General features: G+C 41.2%; 6 protein-coding genes across 31 annotated transcripts in view; 2 read left to right on the top strand and 4 right to left on the bottom strand.

Annotated features, from left to right (window-relative positions):
• The first annotated feature begins 4 nt into the window (after positions 1-4).
• On the top strand, positions 5-2,179 carry LOC6632957 (uncharacterized). Its single transcript, XM_002056538.4, has 3 exons — positions 5-590; positions 649-1,621; positions 1,682-2,179. Exons 1-3 carry the CDS (start codon positions 365-367, stop codon positions 2,130-2,132), a joined length of 1,650 nt encoding a protein of 549 aa, XP_002056574.2. The 5' UTR covers positions 5-364; the 3' UTR covers positions 2,133-2,179.
• Enoph (enolase-phosphatase E1) lies at positions 2,180-3,198 on the bottom strand. Its single transcript, XM_002056537.4, has 3 exons — positions 2,739-3,198; positions 2,422-2,678; positions 2,180-2,344 (listed from the first exon to the last, which is right to left on the bottom strand). The coding sequence occupies exons 1-3, from the start codon at positions 3,089-3,091 to the stop codon at positions 2,205-2,207; spliced, it is 750 nt and encodes a 249-aa protein (XP_002056573.1). The 5' UTR covers positions 3,092-3,198; the 3' UTR covers positions 2,180-2,204.
• Positions 3,199-3,340: 142 nt separating this feature from the next.
• Positions 3,341-11,463, top strand: Hph (HIF prolyl hydroxylase). Of its 2 annotated transcripts, none has more exons than XM_002056535.4 (5): positions 3,341-4,373; positions 9,632-9,917; positions 9,982-10,062; positions 10,121-10,260; positions 10,325-11,463. In XM_002056535.4, the coding sequence occupies exons 1-5, from the start codon at positions 3,877-3,879 to the stop codon at positions 10,740-10,742; spliced, it is 1,422 nt and encodes a 473-aa protein (XP_002056571.1). In that variant the 5' UTR covers positions 3,341-3,876; the 3' UTR covers positions 10,743-11,463. The 2 variants fall into 2 exon arrangements, with proteins under 2 accessions (XP_002056571.1, XP_015025807.1); XM_015170321.3 differs by lacking the exon at positions 3,341-4,373 and adding an exon at positions 8,522-9,029.
• Positions 4,464-5,686, bottom strand: Tim17a2. Of its 2 annotated transcripts, none has more exons than XM_002056536.4 (2): positions 5,450-5,686; positions 4,464-5,387 (listed from the first exon to the last, which is right to left on the bottom strand). In XM_002056536.4, the coding sequence occupies exon 2, from the start codon at positions 5,245-5,247 to the stop codon at positions 4,573-4,575; it is 675 nt and encodes a 224-aa protein (XP_002056572.1). In that variant the 5' UTR covers positions 5,248-5,387; positions 5,450-5,686; the 3' UTR covers positions 4,464-4,572. The 2 variants fall into 2 exon arrangements, with proteins under 2 accessions (XP_002056572.1, XP_070063643.1); XM_070207542.1 differs by having other exon boundaries at positions 4,464-5,340.
• Positions 11,464-15,095: 3,632 nt separating the features above from the next.
• The window catches only part of mtd (TLD domain-containing protein mustard), a 65,670-nt gene continuing 58,468 nt past the window's right edge, over positions 15,096-22,297 (bottom strand). For 22 of the 24 annotated variants that reach the window (XM_015170687.3, XM_015170690.3, XM_015170685.3 and 19 more), the window contains 4 exons: positions 16,866-16,987; positions 16,651-16,810; positions 16,425-16,594; positions 15,096-16,346 (listed from right to left, as the gene is read on the bottom strand). In XM_015170687.3, coding sequence (XP_015026173.1) covers positions 16,211-16,346; positions 16,425-16,594; positions 16,651-16,810; positions 16,866-16,987 — 588 coding nt within the window. In that variant the 3' untranslated portion in view covers positions 15,096-16,210. Of the gene's footprint in view, positions 16,347-16,424; positions 16,595-16,650; positions 16,811-16,865; positions 16,988-17,353; positions 17,373-21,446; positions 21,591-22,297 lie in introns of those variants that run through there. The other 2 variants (XM_015170702.3, XM_015170699.3) reach the window with 2 other exon arrangements.
• On the bottom strand, positions 17,521-20,144 carry LOC26530852 (TPR-containing protein DDB_G0280363). Its single transcript, XM_015170778.3, has one exon. It carries the CDS (start codon positions 19,910-19,912, stop codon positions 17,828-17,830), a length of 2,085 nt encoding a protein of 694 aa, XP_015026264.1. The 5' UTR covers positions 19,913-20,144; the 3' UTR covers positions 17,521-17,827.

Here is a 22,297-nt window from a genome sequence, read left to right as displayed (position 1 = left end):
TAACAGCTGCTGACTAACAGCTCAGTATCATTTCCCAACAGCTAACCAATCGATAGTTACAATGCGATAGTTAAATGTGGGTGACCATAGACAACGATAAAAACGTACATCTCTAGAAGGTGGAACATGCTATATTAATTAAAGCTGAAATAAAAATGGGAAAATCTCGCTGTTTGTTTCTTAGATTAAATATCATAACATATGACAGTCATTGCTACGAATTTCATAACATTAAATCAGTACCAGAGCGTGGGGTAACCCGAGAGCAATGCTTGGTAACTGCTGGCAACCGTGACCCCCAAACATAATGGATCCAAAATATTGATAAAGCGCAGTGCATTTAACCATTTCCACTGGAGCAGATATGAGCACTCACATGGGCCGAACATATTTGAATTCCTGTGTCAAAGTGCCTATAGATCCGTGCAATAATTGTCCGGCACCCGTCTATAATCGGCCCAAGCTTTGCATGGGCAAGAAGACCAAGGTGTCGGCCTCGAGCTGCAAGCAGCAGGATGCAGCAGTCGCATCAACCTGGACAGATCAGGCGGGCATTAGAACACTGGCCAAGTTCTACGACAGCATACCAGGTATTTGATACTTTTTTTGGCCCACAAAAAATTGACCTAATTGGAACTCCTGTTAAAGACTACTGTGAGGTGAAACATCTGCACAAAGCCGAATTCTACTCAACTCTAGAAAGCTTACGTACCACCAGCCGAGAGCTGCGCGCTCTGCCCACACACCCAGAACTGAAGGAAGCTCGCGCCAGCAGCAGCAGCAACTGCAGTGCAACCAAACCGCGGCACGTCAAAGGCAAGAAACTAAAGAAGAAGACGCCCCGCATACCTCCGCTAATCTTGGCAGAGCATCCCATCATGCCTACTCCCCCCGACATAACGCACAGTTCTAGCTGCCTCAGCGATGAGTATGAAAAGTGCGTGCGTGATTTGAGCCGCATCACAAATTTCAAGCAGGAATTTGCCCTTGAGGTGGCAGACTTTAAACGATCTCTTAAGCTGTTCGAGAAAGAATTCAAGCGCAATGCCGAGCGGCCCAAATCGACCAGTAGTAGCACGCAAGCCAGCAAGGCTGCGCCATCAGCCAAGGTGCCAGCTATGCACACCGCAGCACGCGCAAAAGTCCGCAGCGAAATGCTGCGGAAATGCTTTAGTGTGAATGATTTGAGTGCCAGCTCGACGCCAGCGCCCAAGTTGGAACTGCTAACGCTGAGCAACTATTTTCCGACTAAAGAGGTACCTAAGTTACACATCGAATCCCCGCCGGCATCTTCCAAACGTAGTAGCTGCAGCGCCGCTTCAGGTTCAAGTCGCGTTCGCCGGCGACGTGCTCGAACGGCGAAAGTAGCGGCAGTGGATACGGACCAGCAACAGCCTGAGCTACTGAACATCTTTGAGGTAGAACAGGTGCCAACAAAGCGCACATCTAGTGTGTCCCCACAGCATCCGGTGGCACGACCTAATCTAGCAGCCACACTACGAGCCGAGGTTTCACGCAAAAAGGTCAAGGAGCTGCAGAACAACTGCACGTATCACGATCCCAGGCCACAATTTGACTGGGAGGTGCGAAAAACGCCCGCCTGGAAATCGCTTTCACTTAAGTGAGTTTAATGGATCAAACTAAATAATACCCAATGTTATCTAATGTTTGATCATTCCAGCGAGTCGCATAAGGCACTGCTATCCATACGTCTAGCCACACGCAAGGCGGAGCAGGCGCTGCAGGAGCGTCAATATGAGCTGCACATGCAAATGATGAAACAGCGTGTCAAGTCCGCGCCACTGCTGCTAGAGGGCCCCACCTTCTGGGGCCCAGAGGTTGGCAAGCTCAGCCACAGTTGCCGCAGTGAGGGCATGCGACATGCCTGTGAGAGCAGTCTACAACGCCGGAGTAAGCAGCCCAAGAAGAAGTGCAGTAGTAGCCGATGCCCCACAGCCGTCACCGACGCAGAGGCCAAACTGCAACAGATACGTAAAATCTATGGCTCTCCGCTCAAGTGCAGCTCTCGGCAATCTCAGCGCTCCACCTCGCGTCGGCGCCAGGTGGAACAGACGCCCGAACCGCACGACAGCGGCGATGATTTATGCAGCGTCGATCGCGCCTTTCTGTAAACCAAAAACAACAAACACAATACAAATGACGTGAAACATTTCTCTGATTCTGACAAAGTTGTATTCCTTTATTCAAGGCTGTTTAAGTGTGTGCAGCGCCACAAAGTCTTCTACAACCGGATAAGAGCTTCTCTCCTCCTCGCTGAGCGGAACATTGCCAGGCCGTTGTAGCAAAATGGTGAGCATACCTGCAGCACGAGCAGCTGCGGCCTCTGTGAGCGGGAAAAAAAAGTTAAGAACAGCGGAAAAGCAGAGTATAAGTAAACGATATAGTTACTGTGATACGCACCGAGCGGCACATCCGTGAGGAAAAGCACATGCTGCGGTTCCACCTGCAGTATTTGGGAGATTTTCGTGTACGACTCCGTCTGCTGTTTGTGTCCCACGTGGGTGTCAAAGTGTGCACTGAGATGTGGCAGCAAGTCGCCAGCTATGCTGTGCTGGAAAATCAGCTTTTGGGCAGCCACGCTGCCGCTCGAGTAGACGGCAATGCGGAGGCCAGCCTCACGCCAGGTATGGAATGCGGTAGCCACATCCTCATATACACTGCGATGGGAGAGCGCGAAGTATTGTCAAGTTTAATCAGACGCTTTGGGTCTAACTTACTGTCCCCTTAGCTGTCCGGAAGCGTAGCCCTTGGCCCAGATCAAGCCCTGCAGCGTTTTTAAAGGTGTCACCTTCAAATCTCTCTCGATAAGATAACGCACAAATCCAGCGATAAGCTGTGCGTCTACTGCGGGCTGAGTACCCAGAGTCGACGCATATTCTGCGAATTGGGGCAGCAGTTGCAAATCTTGTACAATTTGTTTTGTCGCATCCGTTTCCCATGTTTCTAGCAGATAGTGCTCCGCATTTTGTTTGGCATACGGAAAAAGTACTTCATGCACGAAACTTATTGACGTTGTTGTGCCCTCAATATCCACTAACACTACTTTGGCGGTTAAATCTGGTATTGTCATCTTTTTCAAACAAACGTATTTAAAATATATATAGCATCTGATTTCGTTTTAAATGTTAAGTTGCTCTGCTAACAACGGACCGGCTTGCCAACATATATCGGTAGCTGTGCATCGAAATCGATTAATCGATAGTGCTGTGATAATTGACTTGGCGCATACTTGCGCATTTTCCAGCACACAGGGGTGTATATGTACCTTATTCGATTGTTCTTGTGAGCGAACAATTGCTATCGATAGTACTAGTTCATTTCGGAACGACACTTATCATCGTGAAAGTGAATAGCATAATTTTTATTAATTTGCATTTGCAAGCAATTTTTGTTGTTGGTTAAAAACGCCGAGTTGGTGTCCACGAGTAAATAAATGCAACGTGTGTGTTACGATCGAAATAAAATGCAATAACGCGCAAAACGGTGATTGGTGAACGGTAAAGAAAGCAAAAGCAGTGGTGACAGACGCAGCTGGCAGCAACAAAAACCACATATCATCTTATTGTTGCTATTTTTTGGCTGGGCCTACGTGATTAAAATGCTTACAGTATAGTATAGGCAGAGAGTCCAATAGCAAAATGAGGTCAGGTGAAATGGCCTGAAAACTAATTGGCCCACACGCGCCGTCGTCGTCGTCGTCGCCGCCGCCGCCGCCGCTGCTGCTTCTTAGTTGTTTTTGTACAATATTCCAAAGTGTGGCTATACATTGCGGGGGAGTGGAAAAACGGCAATTGACGTTGCCAGACAGACGTTCAAGGTTGCCAATATGCTATAAACAGGGGACGCGACAAGGACATGCAGAAGCCACAAATGTCGTCGTCGCGGGCACGCTGCGCCATATGCGGCACAGTTGAGCAGCTGCTGCGATGCGCCAAATGCAAAAGCATTTACTATTGCTCCATACAGCATCAGCATCTAGATTGGCCGACCCATCGACATGACTGCCGCCTGCTGGCGCGACAAAAGCAGAACAACAACAACAGCAGCAACAGCAACAGCCACAAGATTCAGCAGCTGCAACAGGCGGTGGCTGCCACAACGCTGGATGTGAGTGGCGCCAATTGTTCGACTGCCCAAATGATGACGCCGGCAGCTCAGGCCCAGAGCTGGCCAAATGAACTGGACGAACTGTTCAATTGCTTTGGACAGCCCTCGCTGGCTACCCAGACGGCACAGGCCGACATTAATCAGCACCATGGGCATGGGCATCATCATCATAGCCAGCACAACGGTGAGAAGAGCTCCAGCTATCAGATTGGCCAGGCGGATGCCAGCTTCATGGGCAGCGGCAGGTGAGTTCACAATGAGTTCTCATCACCATCAAAATAAGCTTACTTTTAACTGTTTCCCTTTCGAACAAGGTATTAAAAGCAAATGCAACGTTTACAATATCAAATCTCGGGTCTTTTTAGTTAACATCTGGTGCACATGCATCTAATTTTGAAGTAAATTATGACTAATATATGATGGCCGAAAAGGTTATTAAATTAGTTAAGTTTTAAAAATGTTAGCTAGTTTCACCAGCTCCAGAAGCGATGGCGACTGTTTGATATAGTCCTCGGTCTCCATGTACTTGGGCTTTTGCCTAGCCCTTCTCGTTGGACTTTTGTACGTATTGCACTTGTCCAGCACACGCTCAATCTCCGCCAGGGCATCACTGCTGCTCTGCTGTCCGCTGTTGTCGGGCGCCACAGACATCTGCTCCCATTGCGGTCGCAGAGGATGGGCACTTTCTGTGCAGGATGGCTGGGCCGCATAAATTGTGGCTACCGCAGCGCCGGCACCCTCGATCATGGCCAGCACCAATCCTCCGACCAAGGCACCATTGCCCATTGCTTTGATGCCGTTGCGGGCAGCAAGTATGCCGCCCGTGGCAGCGCCACTTACAATAGAATTCCAAGAGTCCTCTCGCTGCCTATAGTAGACCATGGTGCAGTCAACCGTGCTGAATGTGGCGCCCCAAACGGCAAAGCTGCCGGCTATTGCCGGCGTTTTCATCTTAACAGAGTCCAAGCCGCCGTAAAGGCCGCGCAAAATACCAGTTGGTGCATTTCTGAACCCCCTCATATACTGGAACATGGAGCCACCGATACAGCCCATCATAAAGGCACAGCCGCAATCCTCCACAATGCGTATTGGACATGGTTGACGTGTGTATTCAACCATTGTTATCAAGACTTCAAGATTTGTTCAATTGGTTCTTTTGCTAGCTAAATTTCGTAGTGTCCAAGTGTCGGCGGGTCACTGTGAATGTTCGATCTTTGGGCAAAATTTTTTTACTATACAGAAAACGTGTGTTCTTGAAACTAATTTTTGAACAAACATTATATCAAACATTTGTTACACAAAATTTACAAATACCACAAACCTATTGATCAAAGCAACCTGTCCAACTTTCTCTTCAAATCAACCATCCAATGAATTTCCTCTGAAAATCCAACAAGAATTCTTTAAAAACTTCAATTTTCAAGCACAATGGGATCCGGTAACGGAACATCGATTCCGCCTTTCCAGTCCAATCCTTATAAAGCATTCAACTGTTCGTCGAACTACAAATTAGTATTAAGCTCCTAATATATTTTAGAAATATATTCCAGAAAATGTTTCAAAAAAGGGAATCTATCAAAAATATATCTTTCCGACCCAGAACGTCGCCCTGATCAACATTAGATACTTTCTAATTTTTATATTTGATAATTGTTTGGAGCAATGGATCTATGACAGAGAACTTAGAAAAATAAGCAATCCATATAAAATATGTGAAAACTAAAAACATTTAAAGTATGTAGCTTAAATTGCATATTAATCTGGAATATATGTATGCAATTTCTTGACATTATCTTCTATATGATTTATTGGGTCGGAGATATGTACCTCCTTCTGCCAGTTCTATGCAATTGCACAAAATCTCAGTTTCAGAATATAAAAAGCTTTAAATAACTTTAAAGTTTCAATAGTTGTATTTATTAAATTAAGAACAATTTAACAAAGAGATTCCACACAGAGATTCTTATTAACAAATTATACATGTATAACGCGATAAAGCCAACGCCCCGGAAAATGCGTACTTATGAATGTACATTCTACATTCACGCCTGCATACATACATACATACATACATACATAGATAGTTGCTTACACACATGCACGCACAAGGCGCTAATTAGCGATAAGCTATACGTGCTCGGATCTTTGGCGCTGCTGACTGCAGGCCCGTTAATTTATGGTGTTCTTTTTTTCTTTTTTTTTTTTTTTGCCAAAAGCAAATATATGCCCTGCGATTAGATTTGGTGCAGTTGCGAATATGGCGCATGGCGTACGTCGTCTGGAATGTTTACTGTTTATTATTGCCGTTACGTGCAGCGTCATGTAATGCATATGGCCGAGTTGAGACGAACCGAGCCGAACTGTCGCGATTCCCATACCGAGTAGCTGCACGTACACACCTGAGCACATTGTTTGATTTGTTAACACCTCTTGCGAAGTGCAGTCGCATTTACTGAATGGCGCCGCTTACTTTGTAATTATTCTGTTGCGCAGTTGGCCGGTCCAAATTGTTTCTACATACATACATATATTTTCTTTTATTTACACATGCTGTTCAAACAGATATAAGAGAACACACACACACACACACACGAAAGTACACACACACCAGCACACAACTGGCAAAAATTCTAATTGCAAATGGCCGGCCGATGACTTTAGTGCTGATTCATCGATAAATTTGCGAATTTCTTTTGTCGTTTTGTTTTGCTAATCGTCTTTGGTGGGTGGTCTTCGTGCTTCTTCCACTTGGGTGGCCCTTCTCAATTGTTTTGCGTACGTGCCGTGCGTACGCAAGTCTTTACGTTGTTATTTGGCTGCTTATCTGATTGGCAAGTTTTTGCTGCGTTTTCAATCTTTCGTAGGCGCTGCTTCGCGTCTTTAGATTGCACCCGGTCTGTTGTTATTTATCAAACAATTAGAAATGGCATGTCGCATGATCTTAGTTCGTTCATTTCTTCTTACAAGCAAACATATGTATGCATATTATCTATGAAAGTGACAGATTGGTCAGACTCGCGGCTCTTTTCAAGCAACTTTCGGCCCCCTCGACCCTCTTACAAGAAATTAGCTCAAGATCCACACAATCCATTGCTGCCATTATATATTGCAAACATTTTACAGTTGTCTTCTGCTGCGTGCATTGTAGGTGATACAGTTTGCAGCCCTACAATGTGCCTAGCAACAAACAAGACGATAATCGTACATACATACTTACGTATGTATGAAGTTTGAACTACGTCTGGCCACGCACGTCACAAGGTCGCCATGAGTGCGTGCTCGCCGCCCTCGACAGCATCGACCACAAACCAGTGCTGAGCAATGGAATTAGCCGTGACTCGCGCGCTTTTGCACATTGTGTATGAATAGTCCTGCACTTTACTCTCTTTAGAGGCATTGTTTTATGAATTATGTTTTATGAGCTATCCGCAAGAATGTCATATTGTACATATTTTGTACAAATTCCAAATTATTTTGTACCCGTCGTTGGCAATGCTAAATGTGACTGTGAAGAAATACTATATGGGACATCTCTGTCGCGTGGTGCACGTGCCATGTTCGCTGACTGCGCACGTAATATATTTAAGGGCTACAATCAATCATTACGCATTGTACGTACATATGTATGTATGTTTTTGGGTATGTTTGTTGCTGGGATCCCTTTCAAAAATGAGTTAAACGGGTGACTTTGAACTGGGCCGTTGACCCAAATTTTGGAGTACGCGCCGCTCTTCATCTGCATACACACATACATACATATATTTACAATGGTACAATACATACATACTCTAATAAATATGTATGTATGCCCATGCATGTATTTACAGCTGTTTCTTTAGTTTCTCGTATTTTTTCCCCCATTCGCTTTGGCAAACAAATTCAAACGGCTTTGTCCATGCCTCTCTCTCTAGTGGCGTCTTCTCTTTCAGTCGGCCGTTTTGATTTTCATGCATGTGCCTTTGTTTTTGTACTGTGCGATGGGCTACGTGAGCGCTAGCTCGTTTATTGTGTGAGTGCTTCGCGTTTGCCTTCTGTGTTTGCATTCGTGTGTGCTGGGGACAGTTGCAGGCAAATTGAAGGGCACGCGGAAATCAGTCGTAACCAATGAAGTTTGATAAAGCCAAAGTTGCCAGCTGTTAGCATTTTCAATTATTTGCAGCTATAAACATAAATATATATTTAAATATATATAAATATATGTAAATACGTAAAGGTAGCGCTATAGCAATAATTTGTACTACTGCTCATACCTCCAAAGCAACTCACAGAGAAATACGTATGCGTTACAAATACATGTGCAATATAATCTCCCACGGTGCGGTCGAGTCGGTCGGCAGTTCACTGCTGCTGCTGTTTCCGTCACCTCAGTAATGAGCGTGCGGTCGGCGCGAGCAGTTCGTACTTTGACGCATATAAATAAAAGTTGTGCACATGGGAGAAAAATTAAATAAAAACAAACAGACTTGCCCAAAAGAACTATTACAATTGAAAAACAATTTACAACAGCTGGTTCTTTATTTGTACCGGTATTTGCCGGACTGTGCTTACCAACACTGTGTCGATACAAAAGCCGGTGCTCTCTCTCTCTCTCTCTCCCTCTCTGTCACTCTCGGACTGTTGCTTCCCACCTGCTCTCAATCGGGCATATAAAAACAGGCAGGCAATTCAAAACTTTCATCAGTTGTGCGTGAATTGTTTCCGGAGTCGTTTCCGTTTAAAGAACAGAACAATTATACAAGTGCAAAGTGTAGAACAAAAGAATAACAATTATTTAATAAAAACCAATAAATCAAATAACGCAAAATGATTACGTCCACGACTGCGGATTATACAAATTTCTTCAAGCATTCGGCGCATCCTGCCAATGCAGAACAATATTTTCGCGAACTTTTGGATAAACGGTAATTCAAATTGATAACTGTTTTTGGCATTACATTTTACAATTAGCATTGTTGTGGTCGATATAGAAACCGGTTTATCACCGTTTTAATGTTGCGATGTATAACATGAGACATTTTTAGTAATCTCTTTTCCAACTTTAAAGTCAAACGCGATTTCCCACAAACTTTCATTTATTGCATTTTTGCATATTACCTTAAAGATCAAAATTGTTGTTATACGAAAATTGTTATTTACTTTGCTTATCCAGACTTCATCTCGTGCCTCGAATTCTCTTCTCTTTTTGTGTGTAGCTGTGTGTGCTGTGAGTTTTTGGACTACGTGACTGAAAGATGTCTAATAAATATAGCAACAATTTTATGGGCTGGAAATCATAAAAAAGATATAAAACATGCAAATGCATATTAATTAAACTAAACAAAATACTTAATACAATTAGTTATTTGCATTTCGATGAGTTTAAACGTTGGCTACTCCCGGGCTAATATGCCAAGGTGACCCAAGAGCTGCAAGGGAGTAGATGATAATCACAGACGAGATGAGTTGAGATTAGGAAGGGATTATGTTAACTAATTTAGCTATTTGTTTGTTTCTATGTTCACAGCGAACGCCGATATGAAGATCTTTGTCGCAATATTATCAACGACATGAATCAATACGGACTCTCTGTCGTGGATGACTTCCTGGGCACGGATAAGGGCCTTAAGATCCTGAATGAGGTGCGCAGCATGTATAATGCGGGCGCCTTTCAGGATGGTCAGCTGGTGCATAACATGAGAACCGATGCGCAATCCTCAAAGGTGCGCGGTGATAAGATTCGGGGTGATAAAATCAAATGGGTCGGCGGCAATGAGCCCGGCTGCACCAATGTGTGGTATCTAACCAATCAGGTGAGCTTTCGAATGGTCTAAATATTCCAACATCCAACTGACCTACTGTCTCTCTCATTTACAGATTGACTCTGTGGTGTACCGTGTGAATACAATGAAGGATAATGGTATCCTGGGCAATTACCATATCAGAGAACGCACGAGAGTAAGCACACTTGAAGTGAAAAATGGGAACTTTTTATTTAAGCTTTTGCTTTCTGCAGGCTATGGTCGCTTGTTATCCAGGCTCTGGAACGCACTATATTATGCATGTGGACAATCCCAACAAGGATGGACGCGTCATTACAGCCATATACTACCTAAATATCAATTGGAATGCCAGTGAAAGCGGCGGCATATTGCGGTAAGTTAATAATGCGTTGGCTTACAAAAGAGTTTTTTTTTTATAGTTGTATTTTTGTCAACAGGATCCGGCCTACGCCGGGTACAACTGTGGCCGATATTGAGCCCAAATTTGATCGTCTGATATTCTTCTGGTCGGATATACGAAATCCGCATGAAGTGCAGCCCGCGCATCGTACCCGCTATGCCATCACCGTCTGGTACTTTGATGCAAAAGAGCGTGAAGAGGCGCTAAATCGTGCCAAGTTAGAGAACAGCAAGACAAACAATGCCAACTCTATTGCCCAGCTTGCGGAACCCGATTCAACAACTACACCCGCGTCCCCAACAGTAGCATCAGCATCAGCATCTGCAACAGCATCTGCATCCAGCTGTTCCACGAACAAATCATTTACACCCGCCAGCATGACTACGGGCACAGGAGCACTGAACGCAAATGTGGCGAGCAGCTCCTGCCCGGCCAGTAACGAGATTTGCACGTAGCCCATTGTCGCTTAAACTGTGTATATATATATATATCTAGACCATGTGTTCTGACTAATGGCAAACCGATAGTGGGCAACTTAAAACTGTACATTATATCAATCAACAAACACATTGTATAAAGCTAGGTAAAAGCTATTTATATGTAGTTCTTAAGTACGTAATCTTATCGGATTCATAAAGTGCAGTCAGGCATAATGTCATTTGTTTTGGCTTTGCCTCAAGACTGCATGAATCTAACCTATATAAATGTGAATCAAAGCTCCTTTAGTCATTTAAAACTATAGTTGTAGTAACTAAGTCGTATGTTTAGTTCTTTAGTTCGCAATAACCTTTAGCTAACTGCCTTATCAGCGTCATGTTGATTGTTTTTTGAATATTGTATCTTATTATTTGCATATACGCATTGTAAAAACTATCAGAATTTGCGTAATTTGCCAAAGTATTAAAGCTTTAATGTAGCTTTAGGTGAAGCGACATTAAACGTGTTTTCCCATCTCAAAATTTTGTAAACGAAAAACTAACTACTTTGTTTGTCACGCATTGCCACTCAATTCGTCGACTCTCATGGACAAAGATCGAGATTTTAGTGCAAGCAACAACAATAACAATTATCAATCTCTCAATATAAAAGCCTCATAGAAAGCACAATAATTATATAATCATGTACATAAATGCTGCATATATCTATTTTTTGTATTAAATGACAAAATTTACGAAATGTTATATAAATCGATGCGCACAAAAGTGTGCACTACTTAAAATGTTTTTGAAATTGCTGCAGCGCCATCTGTTGTTCACATTTCTCGCATTTGCGACTCAAGCTGTTTGAAAATCTTAAAGCTCGAATATCTTCGTTATTTATCACATGAATTTGAAATGATATACCTCATTCGACTCGTACTTTCGATTAGCACTTAAAAATCTTGATTCCGAAAGATGGAATAGTTCGGCTTGTCCTGGAACCAGAAATAATTGGTGCCAATCGAAAATATATATTCATAGACCTCCTTTGGCTCGCATGGAATAGGATTCAACTTATTGAAACATTTGATTTGGAATATCAGAATTGTAAAATCTGAAAAATGGTAAGCAAGGTTATGAAGAAAATGTAAGTATATTAAAAATGCGTTAGTTAATATTTGAATATACACTTTATTTTTCAGAAAAGTTGTTCATCTTTGTAATGACTTTACATTTACATATAGTATATATATATATATATATATATTTAATCATTATATGTTCTTATACGTGTGTTGCAATTGGTGTTCCTGTGCCCACATTCTCCACTCTGCGCCGATACGTTACAAATTATAGCACACGTGATTTAAATTTCGCTTAAACTATAATTATATTAAAAACTTCAACAAATGCGAACTGAAATATCTATTTGTATGACGAACGAACAACTAAACGAATTTAATTTGAACATTGTTTTTAACATTGACAATATCCATTTTCATTTTGCTTCGTTCCTACCAAGGCATATCGACATAGCTCCGCCGACATATCTCCGCCCAGTTTGTTTTGCCGGCGGAATTATATGTAATATACATATGACATGCGGAGATATGTCGCTAGCCAGCCACAAACAATTTTTAACATTGCTGCACCTATGTACATATTTTCATTTTCCAAAAATATTTATGCATATGTATATGCATCATATATATGTACACGAGCGATCTAATTGCCATATCTATGGGTATATGCAGCAGCATACATATGTTTGTATGCATGCATATGGGTAACTATATTAACAAGTTGTCTCTATTTTCCATTACCTGCAATTTTTCGGTGGAAAAATACAATTTTCTGGTTGAACTTTTTATTCCTTATATCTCACTGCGCCCACTCGATCTGTTGGGCTCTCTATCACTGTTACTTAACATACGAGTATGTATCGCTGTGCACTGTTAGTTTACTTTTCTGTTATACTGTTATACAAGACAATTGCAATTTGTATCAATTTTCAAAGTTGAGATGCTTTGGTTGTGCTTAGAAAATTTTTGTGCTTTAATTGGTTACTGAAACTTGAAAGGAGGCATAATCTGATCGACGATATTTTCATAAGCATAAGCTTAATGCTAGGCATTTTAAGCAGCTAACTTCCCTGCAAGACCTACATAACCGGAAAGGGCTCTGTTATGTTCTTAACTTGGCAAATATGAATTGTATTTTGAATCAATAAGGTGTGAATGAGACGCATTTACAAACGCCAACAATTTCGGCTCTCCAAATTAGTTTATATAATTGATAATAATAACGCTCTTCAATAACATTAAACGTCTTAACGTTTGTGCGGATGGTTTAATTTACGTTATGTTTGGTGCACATCTACGAATTTTCGCAACTACTCAACACTGTTTTCTTGTATATTCACAACAACTATAGTTCAAAGCGGACACCGACACATACACAGCTAAACAAAATAACGGCAAGCAAGTTGAAGTAGGCTCTATTTAACTGGCCCTCTGGAATTACTCTCTCTCTCTCTCTCTCTCTCTCTCTATATATATATATGTATATATGTATTTACATAATTCGGTTGCTCTCTCTGTCTCACGAAACAATAATAAAATGGGCGCTCACATACATTATATATATTTATGTATATATATATTTATATATATATATATGTAAATTGTTAGTAATTTAGCAACAACGAAATGTGCGTTTGTTTTGTTGTTTTAGTTTTCACTTGGTATTTGCAATCTACAGTCTACAAGTTAATTGACAGAAGTTACAATTCAAAAATGTTTTCTCTTTTCGCATTGTTTGATCGCACAACAAAGTTACATATGCAACCCATAGGACTACGAAATTAATAATAACAATATTACAATTTGTATGCATACTTGTGTGTGCGTGTGTGTGTGTGTGTGTGTAGGGCATAATTGACGCACAAATTAGTTGATAATCGATTCACGTTCCTTTTATGATCCATGCTAAATATGTATATTTATATATTTTCTTTGGTTTTACATTTTAAATAAACGCATTTTGGTCTCAAGATTTTAAGTGTGAATTTTGCGCATAGCTTGGTTTTTTTTTATGTTTTGTTTTATTTTGTTTATTTTTTTTTTGGATCTTTGATGCTTTGTGTAAAGAAGCCAACATCTTGAGGGGTTTCGTAAAAGTCTTCCGATTTCACAATACAAATCTAAGTTCAATTTGATTAATTCAATTTTCATTGATTTCTCTTGTGTGTGTGTGTGTTTAAAGCTCATAGAACTCATGCGTTTTTTAATATTTTTTTTTAAGGAATATATAGGCTCATATGTATACAATAATGTCATATGCGGATATACGGAAAGGTATGCACATATATCTTATACAGAGCTACACAAAAATCGTTTATCAACGTTTTTAAATAACATCTAAAATAACATTTTGCGATTAGCGACCACAATTTTATTTAATATATAGTAGTATATCATATACTTGCATATATATAAAAGTACAATTAAGTTCAATGTACTTTGCGTTTAGTTAGTTAGGTTTAGGGTTTTTTTTTTGTTTATGGGCCTTGTTTGGGGTGCAAAAAAGTTTCAGCTAAGTTTCTCTAAATTGTTGCATGCTACATTATTTTAGGGCCTAGTTGATTGGTTGAATTATTTCACATCCAGCAAACATTTTCAATTGAAAAGCAATGTAAAATTTCGATTTGTTTTTCGAACTGTGTTCTGTGTAAAATATCAGCAATTCGCTCTCTCAAATATGTAATAGTATGTAGCTCAGATATTTCCAATTTAATTTATATGACTATGTTGCACGTTTCTAGGAAGGGAGGGAGCGAGATACACTTATAATACGTCAATAACAAGAGGTCGCGAGGGCTGCACAAATACACTACAAAAATGACACTTAATTATTTCTTAGACTCAAGTACATCCAGACATCGTGTTTATGTATATTATATATATTTGTAGTTATACTTAATAGTATCTCAAAAGGGATATAAAGCCATTTAAGTTTTCAAAACCATTGCATCCACAGCTGCGCCCTTATGTTTAGGGGGCTGGCGATGTAGAAATTTGTGTGTTCTGGTCGTGTTCAAACATGTGTCCAACATATATAGCTAAAACTCTGATCAAAAATTAATATGTATCTTCTGGAAGAACCTTTTTGCCGCAATGCAATTTCAAAAAGATTGCTGCACTTTTGGATTTTCGGGATAATTCATAATTGGACTTCAGCATCAAACAGACCTTTTGCAATCGGTTAAGTTGAATTATAAGTTAATAACTAGACTAAAAGCCAATAGCTCTTTATGGTTTAATTGCCTTTAAGAGTGTCAATTTTCGACTAGAATTTACTTCTCATTTGTTCACCAAGTAAAATGCTGCATTTGTAATTGTTGTAATGTATATTATGTGTATTTCAATCTTGTGTTGTTTCCTTTTAGTATAATTGCATTAAAATCAACATCATTAGCGTAATTAAATATATATATAGTTGGTGTAAAAACTAAAGAAAATAAACGCCTTCTTTATCTCTCTCTCTCTCTCTCTCTCTGTCTCTCTTTGTGTCTCTTCTCCTGCTGTCTCCCGCTGCTATTCTTTCGGTCTCTCATAAAAGTTTAAATCTTTAAAAGATATTTTCGTTTCACTTGCAAAAAGTGGAGGCGTGTCAGCGCCCTTGCACTAAAATTATATCGACATTTCTTTTCTTTTCATTTCTATCTGCACATGTTTCTAGAGAAAAAAGCAAAGGCACGAATCAAAATTAAATAATATTAGATTAAACAAAATACAAAACAAATAATCGAATCGAATCGAAATGAAAACTTGTTTGTTTTGTGTTGTATTTTGGTTTATCGTCTTTACATTTAGTATAATTTTTGATAATAAAACTTAAGCTTAAATGCATATGTGTGAGTTGGTGTATATATGTATGTGTGTGTGCGTGTGTGTGTGTGTGTATGTATGCGATGCTTATGTCCAAAAGTTTCCATATGTTGTTTATTTTGTGAGAGGCGTCGTTTGCCTTAAATGTAAATGTAAATTTCAATTGTTTTTCTGTTTTCGTGTTTTCTGATTTCTCACTGTTTAAATCTACTACATAATTTAGTTAGCTCTTGTTTAATAATATATAATATAAAAACTAAATAATTAATACGTTTTAACGCATATAGCAATTATCTTCTTGCTCACAGACATTTTTTTTAGAAGCTTTCAATTGCATCCGAAATTAAGGTTAGGCTCTCAATTATTCTCGTCTTTGTGTTTTTGTGTGATTATATATTTTTGTTTTTGTTTTTGTTTTTGTTTTTGTTTATTATTTGTTTAGACACGCGTTAGATTTTGATATCATTCTCAGGTTGTTTGTTATTGTTGTGGTTGGTTTTAGTTGTAGTACACATACACATATAGATATATTTATATATTTAATATTATCAATTAATTAAATAGGTAGGCGGCTTCGCTCTTCTCATCGAGAACGCGCTCTCAACACAAATCCACTTAAACAAATGCCCAGCATTCGAGTGTTTTGATAACAAAGTCTTCTTGTGGTGCCAATGGCTCGTTGCCATAGGTGCTGCAATGCTGCGATCGGCCCTGATTCAGATCTCCGTCCAGCCACAGGCCAAAGCGACCGCTAGAGTGCAAAGAAGTTTGCCAAAAAATTATAAGTATAATTATCTCTTTTTGCTTCTGAATAATATTGGGTACTTACTCGCCAGCGCCAATCGAAAGGCTCTCCATGTTGCCCTTGATAAAGTACATATTCTCGCCAGTCCAATGGAATACTTTGAAGCTGGGATTAAATTTGTAGAGCAGGGATTCGCCGGTGCCATAGAAATGATCGGACACATGCAGCGAGCAGGAGGTCAGGGCACCAAATACCTAAAAGACAAATATATATGTTAATAGGATTCCTTCTGTGTTCGCATTGTACTCACATTGTGCTCTGTATCCTCGATAACAATCAAAACTGGACTCTCCAGTCGCGCCATCTTGCGGTACAGCGAGTTGAGGGCGAAACCATGTTGCGATGTGCTAAAGATTAGGGACCACGAATAGCCTTCGGCGCGCGCCGGCAAATGTGCGCATAGTTTTTCACTAAAGAATGTATTTGATTACACGTTAAGGCTTCTCTTTTGATTTATATGCTTACCGATGCTCTTCTGTGAGTATCTCTGTTTTGCCAATTAGATCTGGTATGGGAAAGTCCAGGTCGAAGGAACCAGTTGCAAAGAGTGAGGTCTTGCGATATTCATCTGTGCTCATAGACAGCACCTGAAGAACGATCCAAATATTAGAGATTAGCATATATATATACATCAATTCGTTTCTTTAAATTAAATGGTAAAATACATATAAAGAAAAAATCAGCCCAATTCTCTAGTCTAGTCAGGAACTGGGCCGAGTACTCAAATTAATAAATTTTAGCAAAGTTTCTTGGTTTTATTTAGATTTGTTGGATATGGTGTAGCAAACTTTAAAATTCTGGTGCAGAGTAACTAAGAAATTGTTTGTCAGTGGTTCGTTGATTTAAGTTTATAATATTGAAATATATATATATATATCTTTTGTAGAATGCTAGAGATACGTGGATTGTGGTTTGGTTTCAACAAAATGTACTACAAATAAAAATGCACGCACCGAGCTTCGAACTGAAATTGAAATATGATGAAAGTATGATGTGTACATCATGTACATATGCGTATCTTACAGAGCGAGATTGGAGAGAATGATTTCCTGATGAATGAAACAAATGAGTTTTGGCACACACACACAACTTTTAATTCTACGTAAATTTCGCACAACTGTTGCATTTTGTATTCGCCTAGATTTATTTATTTGATGCTACATATACCGGGATAAAATTTGGGACAGTAAACGTTTGTGTGAATAGTCTTTAAACTGGACAAAATTTTGTGAAATTCAATTTGGGAGCTCTATCGAACTGCACGGCTATATATTGGATGATCATGCCCATTTGAATTACGGGCTTGCGTTCGGGTTGACGTTTAAAAAAAAAAACTGACATTTGAGAGGAGTTTGCAGTGAATCTTTGTCGTCGTCGTCGTCGTCGTCGTCTTCGTTGTCGTCCTTTTTTTCAAGGCCGCCCAAAAACTATTGGCGTGCGCGCTGCTGTGAATAGTGGGCGTGGCTGGTGCGCTTTTCAAATATATTGCCCAAACGTTGCACCGCCGACTCCTTGGTATATTCGTTTGGCATCAGTACGTCATTTTGCAGTCTTTCGCGCGTATAATCCTCATCTGGCTTTTGGGATTCGCGCATCTCGCCTAAACGCATTTGGGATCCATGCGGTGCCTGGGACATTTGGCGCAGCTGCTGGTTAGGATTTCCGTGCTGCCTCGGCTGTTGCCTCTGCTGTTTGTGCTGCCGCTGCTGTTTGTGCTGTTTGTGCTGATTGTGCTGATTGTGCTGATTGTGCTGTTGCTTTTGCTGTTGTTTCTGCTGTTTTTGCTGCTGTATATTGCTGGTGCTCCAGGAGGGACTATTGGATTTGGAGCGCATTGTTTTCTCCAATTTGTTGGCCATGTCCTGTTTCGATTGTCCCAGCCCGAACAGGCTCTTCTTGGGCATCATTTTGGGTGCAACTCGCTTGGACTGCACGGCAACGGGCCCACCCTTGGCCTTGGGGCTAGATGTCGCTGAATGCTTCGACTTGGACAAATTGGGGCGGCCCATCGTCATGAGACGAGTTTTGGGTGTCGGCGGCTTGCTGGGCACTTTAACCAGCGGCGTTGGACTCACCGACTGAACAATATTTTTGGCCAGCGAAGCCTGCACGGACTTGCTGCGCGCATCCAGCAGATAGTTGCGATAGCCCTCGTACTGTTTGTTAATGACACGCTGCGAGGCGCTCATCAAATTGGCGGCCATTTTCGATTGATAATGCAGATCATCCATGCGACTGCCGGCGGCATCGGCCGCCGCAGCTGCCACGGCCTCATCTTGTTCGGTTTTCAGGACATTGCGCTCGATATACTCGCGTTCCGATGACTTTTGCTTGTAGCGCTCATCGTGCGTTGACATATCCCGTTCCCAGTTGCTTGGCGTCGCCAACAGCTCTGAGGAAAGGGAACTCTGAAAGTGCTGCTGCTTGCGCAGGTCGCTGCGTTGCTTCTCGGAGCGCAGCTTGGAGGAGCTTGAGTACAGCTCGCCCAGCTGGGCCTGCAGCTTACGGCTGTGCAGACTTGGCTGGACAAACTGCTGTTTGACTGTCTGCTCACCGCTGTCGTCCTTGTAGCGTATGTTGGTCAGCTTGCGGCGCAGCGGCTTGCGTTGTTTGGCGAGATTGTCATCGTTGGCGGTTCTCATTGTTTCGACATGTTTCAATGGACGCGGGTGATTCCAGCCCTCGAGCGGATCGTAATGCAACGGCTGATGGAATTGCTGCATTTGCAGCTGCTGATGCTGCTGATGCTGCTCCTCATCGTTGACGTCATCGTCGTCGTCGTCTTCGTAGCTGGCCAGGTCCGTTTTGCCGCGAGCGCAACTGATAAGCCGCTTGGTGCTCGGGTCGACCTGCATCAGCTCAGACTGTATGGAACGGCTAATGTCTCTGGCCAGCTCCCCGTTACGCTTCTCCTGCACACCGCCCGTCTGATTGTAACGCTGCTGCACAACGGAGCTGTGCGTCAGCGGCAGCGACAGCGACTGGTGGCTGCTGCTGGACAGGCGACGCCTCTGAACGACGGGGCTGAAGAGGGCGCTGCTGCTGCTACAGCTGCTGCGCGCCTGCAGGCTGCTCATCGAGGAGAAGAGCTTTGTCTGGCCGTATATTCTATACTTGGAGCTAGTCTGCGGCACGCCCTGCATCAGAATCGCTTGCGATCTCAATTTTGGTCGCAGCGTCTGCACCATGCCCTGCATCTGATTAACCAGAGTCTTCTTAACGCCTATCACCTTGCTCAGGCGTCCCACATTAGACACCCTTTGCGCACCGGTGCGCTCCAACTTCCAGTTACCTAGGCGCGCACCTTTCGTCGCCGCCTTAACTAGCTGTTTTTGCTGCTTTTGCTGCTGCTGCTGCTGCTGCTGCGGCTGCTGCTGTTGATGATGCTGTTGCAGCTGTAAAACATTGCTTGCTGCACCCGCAATCGCGTGACTCTGATAGAAATTTCGCATTGAGCTGAAGGCATTCTGGGCGCTGCTGCTGCTCAGACCAAACTTCTTAGTACTGCTCATTTTTTATGTCTATTATAGAGTTGTGTTTGTGGGTGTGTGGGTGTGTGGGCGTCGGTATATATAAGGGGGAGAGGGATGACGCTGTGTGCTTAAATACGTTGAATTTTGACACTGACTTTCAAAAGAGACTAAACGTTCTTTAGATAGACACACAAACAAAAAAATTACACAAAAAAAATAGAAAAATAAAACTTTTTCGAGATGTGTGCTCTATGGAGCTAACTATAAAACTGAATTCAATTGATAAACTAAACGAACTAATGTCAGCCAAAAAGAGCAGGCTGCTCTGATCTCTGTACAAATTCCAAAGCCCGCCCGCCTACTCGGGCCCAATTTCTTAACAATTTCCACATTTGTCACAATTAAGAGCTGAGCAAAAGAGCTGTTGCTATAATTTATTGATGATCTGTTGATGAGCTGTACAGAGATTTTTTTATTTTTGTTCGGATCTTCAGGGACATGTCGATAAATGTCAAAAAAAAAAAAAAAAAAAAAAGGAAAAAGCAAAAACAACTAGCTTTTGACGTCAATGGCCCAAGTGCTAAATGCTTTGAGACACAATATTTTTATAAATTGATAAATATGCGCTGTTAAATATTTGATAAATTCAAAACTAATTCTCGAATTCGCTCAGCGCCAGGCCAAACCCCCTAAAGCCAACAATTACCGAGAAATGAGACACGATCAATTTCGTGCCGCGTTTTAATTATAACCCTGTTTTAGGGGAAAAACTAAACAAAACAGACTTCAACATTTGTTTACAAGTCAATTTGTTTATTTCGCAAGACACAATTCGACTCTTCCATGAACTCAACAAGTTATCAAATCGAACGTGCTTGAACCATTTAGCAGCTGTGTCTGCAGCTGAATGTGGCTTTAATTGGATTAATGCCTGCTCGAAGTGAGCTCTCGTCAAGATTTGACACTGATTTGATCTCAGCTTGACTCTAATTTGCCATCAAGAGCTGGCCATATGGTCAACATAAATCAATTATTCTTTAGATTGTAATAATTGTTGATGGAACTGGAAGAGCATAAATAGTATGGATTAAGCATAAACATAAGTCAGTCCAAAAACTCAGTCATTAGGCCTGAAGGGCAGACAGACGTGTTAATTAGTTGAATTAAGCTTCGATTAGCGAATATAGTTTCGTGCTCTTTGAGAAAGTTGCCATGGAAATGATTCAAATTTTCAAATTGGGCCGCAGTACAACAAATCGAGCTGAATGCAAAACTCATTTGAGAGTCTCTAATTATACGGAGTCCGTCATCCGACAAAAGCAGCGAATTGAAGCGTGACAATTGCGCTTGTATATAATTTTAAACAAAATACAGCTGCCCTCCCAGCGCCCGCACCCGGCACATATTGTCAATTTAAGATGTTTATATACATAAACCGAATAGAAGTCAAACGTCAATGACAGAGGCTGCTGCTCTCAGATCTGGCATCGGTTAACCAGTTTTCTGTTTGCATTTGATCTACACAGTATTTGGTATTTTTCTGTATATGATTCATTTGGGTTGAATGTTGTACCTGACGTTGATTGACAATCAGTTCGCACATTTTCATCTGCTCCGTATGAATACGCGCAATATTATGTTAAGTAAACTCGGCAGCAACGGCACGTGGTACATTTAATTGTTTTTTTCTTTTAACGTGCTTGGGAACTTTCGACCAAGTTCATACGGATCGGATATCGTCCGACTATATCGTAACGCGCTCAAAAGCCAACTGCCAACTGCCAACTGGCAACTGGCAGCTGTTTTGGTCCGAGCCGTCGACGTCGTCTCTCAATTAACACAAAACTGAGCAAATTGTTATTATTTTGTTCAACATGTTTTTTCTTTTTTTTTTTTTCGAGAGCGGAACAGACGAGTTTGTGTGTTGAGTTTGTTTCGAGTTGAGAGTTGAGTTCAATTGAAAGGCGCGCAAAAAATAAATATAAATATAAATAAAATATAAAAAATTAATCAAGTTAATTGCCTGCTGGTGAGTACTCCTAGAATACCCTCTAACAAAACGAAGCCAAGGGGTATTTTAATGACCAAGTCGAAAGTCCAGCAAGTGTGTTTTATTTTTGTTATTTGCCAAGTAAATTTTGAAAGGCGCACAAAAAATAAAAATAACTATAAATATAAAATTAATCAAGTTAATCCTAGGATACCCTGTAACGGAACGTAGCCAAGGGCTATTTTAATGCTGTGTGCATATCAGATAACAGATTTTGGTTATTTGTCAATTAAATTTAGCAGGGTATGTCAGAGTCGGATTGTCTCATTCGAAACAAATTAATGGCGTGCATGGTTAAACTTTTTCCGCTGTTTAGCTGATCGAAAGAGCTAGACGAGATGACGTCAGCTCATATTCATGTCGTTCCTGTCTTT

The sequence above is a fragment of the Drosophila virilis genome, chromosome 2 (genome assembly GCF_030788295.1).
Source record: "Drosophila virilis strain 15010-1051.87 chromosome 2, Dvir_AGI_RSII-ME, whole genome shotgun sequence".
Taxonomy (NCBI): Eukaryota; Metazoa; Arthropoda; class Insecta; order Diptera; family Drosophilidae; genus Drosophila; species Drosophila virilis.
This window is presented reverse-complemented; position numbering and strand designations above follow the sequence as displayed.

Excerpts from the sequence above, each read along its gene's own strand:
- LOC6632957 (XM_002056538.4), top strand. The coding sequence starts at position 365 with ATGAGCACTCACATGGGCCGAACATATTTGAATTCCTGTGTCAAAGTG. Across the intron at positions 591-648 it reads GTTCTACGACAGCATACCAG|ACTACTGTGAGGTGAAACAT; the intron begins GTATTTGATACT and ends CTCCTGTTAAAG. Across the intron at positions 1,622-1,681 it reads TGGAAATCGCTTTCACTTAA|CGAGTCGCATAAGGCACTGC; the intron begins GTGAGTTTAATG and ends TGATCATTCCAG.
- Enoph (XM_002056537.4), bottom strand. The coding sequence starts at position 3,091 with ATGACAATACCAGATTTAACCGCCAAAGTAGTGTTAGTGGATATTGAG. Across the intron at positions 2,679-2,738 it reads TCCGGACAGCTAAGGGGACA|TGTATATGAGGATGTGGCTA; the intron begins GTAAGTTAGACC and ends CTCCCATCGCAG. Across the intron at positions 2,345-2,421 it reads CCTCACGGATGTGCCGCTCG|AGGCCGCAGCTGCTCGTGCT; the intron begins GTGCGTATCACA and ends TCCCGCTCACAG.
- Hph (XM_002056535.4), top strand. The coding sequence starts at position 3,877 with ATGCAGAAGCCACAAATGTCGTCGTCGCGGGCACGCTGCGCCATATGC. Across the intron at positions 9,918-9,981 it reads TGTGGTATCTAACCAATCAG|ATTGACTCTGTGGTGTACCG; the intron begins GTGAGCTTTCGA and ends TCTCATTTACAG. Across the intron at positions 10,261-10,324 it reads GAAAGCGGCGGCATATTGCG|GATCCGGCCTACGCCGGGTA; the intron begins GTAAGTTAATAA and ends TTTTGTCAACAG.
- Tim17a2 (XM_002056536.4), bottom strand. The coding sequence starts at position 5,247 with ATGGTTGAATACACACGTCAACCATGTCCAATACGCATTGTGGAGGAT.
- LOC26530852 (XM_015170778.3), bottom strand. The coding sequence starts at position 19,912 with ATGAGCAGTACTAAGAAGTTTGGTCTGAGCAGCAGCAGCGCCCAGAAT.